General features: G+C 30.2%; 1 protein-coding gene across 1 annotated transcript in view; it reads left to right on the top strand.

The window, feature by feature from the left end:
• LOC111686549 overlaps positions 1-7533 on the top strand; it is a 19221-nt gene extending 11688 nt beyond the window's left edge. The window contains exons 4-9 of the mRNA XM_046954124.1: positions 3483-4168; positions 4226-4311; positions 4367-4805; positions 6315-6910; positions 6973-7097; positions 7171-7533. Of these exons, the coding sequence (XP_046810080.1) occupies positions 3483-4168; positions 4226-4311; positions 4367-4805; positions 6315-6910; positions 6973-7097; positions 7171-7467 (2229 nt within the window). The 3' untranslated portion in view covers positions 7468-7533. The remainder of the gene's footprint in view (positions 1-3482; positions 4169-4225; positions 4312-4366; positions 4806-6314; positions 6911-6972; positions 7098-7170) is intronic.
• The last annotated feature ends 214 nt before the right edge of the window (positions 7534-7747 follow it).

Genomic DNA, 7747 nt, shown 5'->3' with positions numbered 1-7747 from the left:
TCAGTTTTAGTTTAGTTCAGATATAGTTCAGTTCTAGATTAGTTCAGTTCTAGTTTAGTTCAGTTCTAGTTCAGTTCTATTTCAGATATAGTTCAGTTCTAGTTCAGTGCTAGTTCAGTTCTAGTTCAGTTCTAATTCAGTTCTAGTTTAGTTCTAGTTCAGTTCTAATTCAGTTCTAGTTCACTTCTAGTTAAGTTCTAGTTCAGTTCTAGTATAGGTATCATCAAAATTTCATGGAAGTTTTCTAGGGAAGTTGGACAAAAGTAGAATCAAAAAAATAGAATCAAAATTTTATCAACAGAAAGACTGGAAAATAATATTTCAAAACTTGATAAATGGCTGAAGGAGTTTCACTTGAGCCATTTCTGTTGCCACTAAATTTTTACTTTGAAGGTGATTAGCATCTATGCTAATTCGCTCAACGAACTGCTGATCTTTCTGGTTAAAACTTTAACACTAAATATCGTTTGAAATTTCGTTCTTAATACAAATGTAGGTATATTTTTTATTATATCCTATTCTATATATTGATCGATTTACATAAATACAAACTATATTTAAAATTTGTATTACTCTGTCATCTGCTTTAAAATGAATTTCTATCTATTCCATTAGTTGGTTTTTATATAATTTTTTTCGCAGAAGGGGGCAAAAAAACCAAATAATTTAGACACCTGCAATTCCCAGAAAATGATTTCATTTTCATAGAACTTTTCTAATGAAAAACAACTACAAAAAAACAACGAAATAAAAACTAACCACAAATATTGTTTCCTTCTATACAATGGGATTGGTGCCCAAACATAAAAAAGAAAAAAAAAAACAAAATGAAAACTCCAAAATAGATAAAAAGCAAAAGCACACAAAAATAACATAAAAATAAAAACAATAAATGAAAAAATTATAGAATAGAAAAATAATGACACGTGCAATTGACCTACTTTCCCTTTAACATGTAGAGAAGAGAAATATATATGACCAACAACAACAACATTGTATAGATACCTACACACTACAGCAGAGGTGATAAAGCTGCTACAAATGCACATATTCTAGGGTACAGAGAAACAAAAAATATTTAATGCTGTGTAGCACTTCGGATTTGATGTAGAAGGATATATATTCTATAATATAGACTAGACTATATATTATTGACTATAGAATATACTGTAGACTAGACTATTATCTAGACTTTAGACAAGACTAAAAAAAGACTATAGACTATACCATAAACTAGACCATAGACTAGACAATAGACTAGACTATAGACTAGACTATAGACTAGGCTATAGACTAGACTATGGAATAGACTATAGACTAGACTATAGACTCGAGTCTCTAGTCTATTCTATAGTCTAGTCTATAGTCTAGTCTATAGTCTAGTCTATAGTCTAGTCTATAGTCTAGTCTATAGTCTAGTCTATAGTCTAGTCTATAGTCTAGTCTATAGTCTAGTCTATAGTCTAGTCTATAGTCTAGTCTATAGTCTAGTCTATAGTCTAGTCTATAGTCTAGTCTATAGTCTAGTCTATAGTCTAGTCTATAGTCTAGTCTATAGTCTAGTCTATAGTCTAGTCTATAGTCTAGTCTATAGTCTAGTCTATAGTCTAGTCTATAGTCTAGTCTATAGTCTAGTCTATAGTCTAGTCTATAGTCTAGTCTATAGTCTAGTCTATAGTCTAGTCTATAGTCTAGTCTATAGTCTAGTCTATAGTCTAGTCTATAGTCTAGTCTATAGTCTAGTCTATAGTCTAGTCTATAGTCTAGTCTATAGTCTAGTCTTTAGTCTAGTCTATAGTCTAGTCTATAGTCTAGTCTATAGTCTAGTCTGTAGTCTAGTCTATAGTCTAGTCTATAGTCTAGTCTATAGTCTAGTCTGTAGTCTAGTCTATAGTCTAGTCTATAGTCTAGTCTATAGTCTAGTCTATAGTCTAGTCTATAGTCTAGTCTATAGTCTAGTCTATAGTCTAGTCTATAGTCTAGTCTATAGTCTAGTCTATAGTCTAGTCTATAGTCTAGTCTATAGTCTAGTCTATAGTCTAGTCTATAGTCTAGTCTATAGTCTAGTCTATAGTCTAGTCTATAGTCTAGTCTATAGTCTAGTCTATAGTCTAGTCTATAGTCTAGTCTATAGTCTAGTCTATAGTCTAGTCTATAGTCTAGTCTATAGTCTAGTCTATAGTCTAGTCTATAGTCTAGTCTATAGTCTAGTCTATAGTCTAGTCTATAGTCTAGTCTATAGTCTAGTCTATAGTCTAGTCTATAGTCTAGTCTATAGTCTAGTCTATAGTCTAGTCTATAGTCTAGTCTATAGTCTAGTCTATAGTCTAGTCTATAGTCTAGTCTATAGTCTAGTCTATAGTCTAGTCTATAGTCTAGTCTATAGTCTAGTCTATAGTCTAGTCTATAGTCTAGTCTATAGTCTAGTCTATAGTCTAGTCTATAGTCTAGTCTATAGTCTAGTCTATAGTCTAGTCTATAGTCTAGTCTATAGTCTAGTCTATAGTCTAGTCTATAGTCTAGTCTATAGTCTAGTCTATAGTCTAGTCTATAGTCTAGTCTATAGTCTAGTCTATAGTCTAGTCTATAGTCTAGTCTATAGTCTAGTCTATAGTCTAGTCTATAGTCTAGTCTATAGTCTAGTCTATAGTCTAGTCTATAGTCTAGTCTATAGTCTAGTCTATAGTCTAGTCTATAGTCTAGTCTATAGTCTAGTCTATAGTCTAGTCAATAGTCTAGTCTATAGTATAGTCTATAGTCTAGTCTATAGTCTAGTCTAAAGCCAATATTGTACTACGTAATCTATTTTACAGTTTTAATAACTTTTCATTATAAAAAAGTAGGAAAGTACTAAATTTTCTATACTTGGTACTTTAAAATTTGTTCCCATTATGTACCATATCACATTGAAAAGCTGCAGGTTTGATGATGAAAAAGAAAAATCAACAAAGTAACAAAAACTATGAGTATAGACTATACTATAGAGAGAATAGAAACAAACTTTTTCATGAGTTATTTAATAATTGAAAAAAGGGGTAATTTTTATTATAAAGAGGGGTTTAAGAAGAGAACAGTTTGTAAAGTATATCGAAAAAGCTTTTATGTTTTTTTAGTACTCAGGGGAAGGTGACATTTTTGGTTTGTGAGAGAGAGAGACTGAAATGAAAGAAAACAACTTAATTATGATAGAAAACAACAAAGTATTAATATTCGGTTGTAAAAAAAAAGGGGAACAGACATTTCAAAGTAGGTTGTGTGAGAGAACATAATAGAAAACTATATATTATTAGTGAAAAGGGGCTATCTATCTATCTATCTATCTATCTATCTATCTATCTATCTATCTATCTATCTATCTATCTATCTATCTATCTATCTATCTATCTATCTATCTATCTATCTATAAGAGTACGATTATATGATATATAAGTTTAATATTAATAACACTTCTATAATGATGTAACATATAACTTTAACATTTATTTCTAGAGGAAGAAATAGATATAAGCACTCTAACCATAATGAAGTTGTCACACATCAAATCCCTACTTAGCGGCTTTACGCTCGGTATACAAATACGTTTTGAACACAATTTAGAACAATGGCGACAACGTATTGGAAGACCGCTTAAAAGTCCAGCAAATAATGAAATAATTCGCTATAATGAATTTAACGTTTCAAGACCAACACAAGAACATTTAAAAGCTGACATTAACTTAAAAGAAATTCTTATGAAATGTCAACCCGAAGGACCAGAACTTTTAGATATATATCGTGATAAACAGACATTTTCCAATCCCGAACGTAACTTTTTAATTGAACTCATTATCAATTATTATTTAAGAAATGATTTAGCTTTTGATTTATATATCAGTTATGATTTGGAAAATGCTATATGTTCACTGTTTCCAAATGAAACTTTGGATCAGTATAGAAAATCGAAAGAAGGTAAAATTTATGTTAAATATTTAGCAGCAAAAGCTAAATATCAAAACAAAGAATGTAATATGGACAATGATGTGACCTTTAAAAGAGATGAAGAATTGACCACGGAAAGTGTTAAGCGCTTAAAGAAAACTCATGAAGCCAGTCAAAATAATATGGCTTCAGATTCTACTAATGACAATAAAAATATAAATTCTACTCTTTCTACTGGAATACCAACAGAGTGAGTTATTATTTTCTAATTAGAAGGAAATCGATATTTAATTATTTTTGTTTTTAGAATCCTATTACAGACGGTTTATAATGATTGTAAAAAATTTGTTAAAATCTTGCAGCCTTTCGTATATAAAGATTTTTTCTCAGCAGGTATTATAAGTGAGTTATTATAATCAAAAATTCTCTTTAATGCCTTTTTTTTTAGTTTGTTCCACTTTTAATATAGTGAAACGGAGAAATTTTTATGCAGCCATTAATGAGTGTGAAATTTCTGAAAATGATTTCAAAAATATCATTTTACAATATTATAAATTACCCACTTTTTGCATCGAATTAAAGGAGAGAGTTAATCATGCTCTAGATGCCAAACTAGAACACGTTGAAAACACATGTTCTCAAGCTGATTTCTATACACAATCGAGTCCGTATCCCGCAGCAAAGACCTTCAATGCAAATGAGAACCACAATACTACGGTACAGATAATCGTTAATCATCTACCAGATGCCAATGATATACGTAATATACCTTCACTATTGCCCATAGTCAAAATGTCCGATGACGGTAGACCATTGGAAAATAAACATCGTACTACAATTGCTAAGGCCATTATAGATGAATGTCTAAATTTTCAACCTGAAAGAGTGTAAGTAATTTTCGTGAAATGAAACTGTAATCTTCTATATATATATAAAAGAGTAGAGTTACTGACTGACAGATTCATCATCGCACAGCCCAAACGGCTGAACCTAGAATCATGAAATTTTGACAGTAGATATGTTTTTGGGGAGTTTTGGAAATTTGTACATTTACGGGTAAAAAGGGAAAAAACGGGTAAAACAGGTTTTCTTAATTATCTTACACAATATTAGTGATACAAGAAAAATTTTAAATGCACCTGTATCTACTCTTAAAATGAGCAGATGGGTGTCTGGCACTTTGTTTAAATTCATACTTTTAAGGGGTAAAAATGTGTAACAAAGGTGATTTTGGTACCTTTTTTGGCCCTTTATATCTTTTGAACTAATTAACATAATAAATATTTTCTTAATATTTTGGATACATCTCCCAAAATTATGGTACACCTGTTTCGTACTCATCTAAAATTCAGTCCTTTTTGGGTGTAAAAGGGAGAAAACTTTATTTATGGTACTTTTTTTAGCACATTAAGAAAACTTTTTCGTTTTATTGAATTATTCCTATTAAATTAAGGACTAACTCTGTAATAATATTATTGTAATAAAATGTTTGCTATTTCACTGGGGAAAAAAGTACCAAAAAGGGAAACAAACGGGAAATTTTATTTTATTCAAACTCATTGAGTCAATTTTTATAAAAATTTAAAAATTAGTTTATTTACTCACACAAAATAAGCTATTGGTATATAATTTTGGAATTCGAGTACTAAGGACTATATAGGACCAAATTCGAGTTTGGTACCTTTTTGAAAACACAATTTTTCTCGAACAAATGAATGCAGATTTGAATCGTTTGAGTTTTATCTGTTATATATAGATTTAAATACGGAACATTTTGTAAACTAAATTCTCGAAAAAGTATATTTCTAAGCGAAAAGGGGAAACATTGTACTCTTTTTATTAGTACTTTCCACTTAGCTACAATTTATTCCACTTTTGGTACTTTTTCTTCCTTCAAATGATACTCTATGTATGTTCTTTAATATGAACTCAAAACACATGATTATTAAACATACACGGTCCTCATTGAATACGATTCTTTAAGAGACAACTTTTTAGTACTTTTTATCTAATAAATTGTACTTTTTTTAATTTTCTAAAATATTCAACCTACGAACATTAATTTTAACATATATGGTCTTGACTGAATAATATTCTCTAATTGGGAACTATTTGGTACTTTTCTATTCTTTAAATGGATTCTTTATAATGGTTAACCGAAACACACGGTCCTTATTAAATGAGAATTTATTGAGAGAGATTTTTGTACTTTTTCGTTTTTCCGATGGTACTTTTTGGTATTTGTACGATATTGAACATAGTTAGGGTAGCGAAGCACCCAGGGTATGCTAGTTTTCTATAAAATTAAACAAAATTTTGAATGTATTTAATTTAAGTTAGAGTAGTGGCGAAGCACCCACGGTATGCTAGTTATTAATACATGAATTTCTTTACAGACTCAAACGTCAAGATTTCTTTACTCTAACCGATAATTTGATACAGGCGTTTCCCAATGAAATAGCTTCTGCCTATTTTATACCCTCTCAACCCAATCATGCGGCTCGTGGTAAACTCTGGAATGCCTACAACAATAAACGTAGTTTTCTAGGTAGCTCGGGTATAGTGCAACGACGCCAGCATAATAATGCCAAGAGAAAACATCAATCGGATGAAGATGAAGGTGGCAGTGAAAGAACTAATGACAAAGTTTACCACACAGACAATGCAGTGGAATGTAAAGATTTTGCCATAAATTCAATACTCGACTGGGATACTTTACAACAGAAATGGTCGGATAGTCATCAAGAGAGAAGAAAAGAGCTGTTACGTGATAAAATGCCACCACAATACTATATGCAAAAATATTCGATATTGAAATCAAATCGTGGTATTGATTTAATGGAAATTGATGTTAATATTTTACATCCCACTGTGGTCAATATTAATAATTGGTTAGCGCTGCATGAGAAAGTTATCGAAATGGGTCGTAAATTGCAAAAGATAGAGCAGTTGCCTAGACTTTTGGAAAATATCAATAGTTCAAATGATGAAAGTAAGTTAAAGGGGACATTTAATAAAAATTAAAACTAATTTCATAAATCACTACAATTTTAGAATATCGCGCCAGTTTAGCTTTATTAATACTACCCTATATATTTCCCTATAATGCTAGACGCAATGAATTCAATGAAAAAGCCTCCAAAGTTGAGATACAAAATAGATTTATTAAAGAATTTGCTGTAAGTTTTTCCCTGAAAATGTATAAATATTTATTATATTAAATATATGTATTTATTATCTAATACTGTTTAGTCTCTGGATGATTTAAGAGCCGACACCGACTGCGCCGATTTACAAATACGTTTTGTCCACTTTAGTCAACAAATAAACTATGCGGAGTTCAAAATATGTGGTCATATCTTTAAGTGTGTAGATTTGTTGGAAGCCTTAAGTTCACTTTTTCATTATACGGTGGCTTTGAATATAGAATATCCTAAAATTTGTCTACACATTTGGCAATTTATACAGTTGGCCATATTTCAGATTGAAATACAGGGCTATAAACAGCCAAATGTGGAGAGTATTATTAATGATTTGTATATGATTTAAGTTAAGAAAAGAACATTTTTAATAAATCAGTGTTAATATTAAATGTATTATATTAATTATTAAAAACTTTTGCGGAATTTTGTTTAAATAATCGACGCCTTGCCATGTGAAAAGAGGACATCTTAATTAATCAGTCAATAAATTGGCAATTATGAAGAATTTCAAGGTATTTTACGAATCTATCTATCTATCTATCTATCTATCTATCTATCTATCTATCTATCTATCTATCTATCTATCTATCTATCTATCTATCTATCTATCTATCTATCTATCTATC

Source organism: Lucilia cuprina, chromosome 6 (genome assembly GCF_022045245.1).
Source record: "Lucilia cuprina isolate Lc7/37 chromosome 6, ASM2204524v1, whole genome shotgun sequence".
In the NCBI taxonomy this organism is placed as follows: Eukaryota; Metazoa; Arthropoda; class Insecta; order Diptera; family Calliphoridae; genus Lucilia; species Lucilia cuprina.
This window is presented reverse-complemented; position numbering and strand designations above follow the sequence as displayed.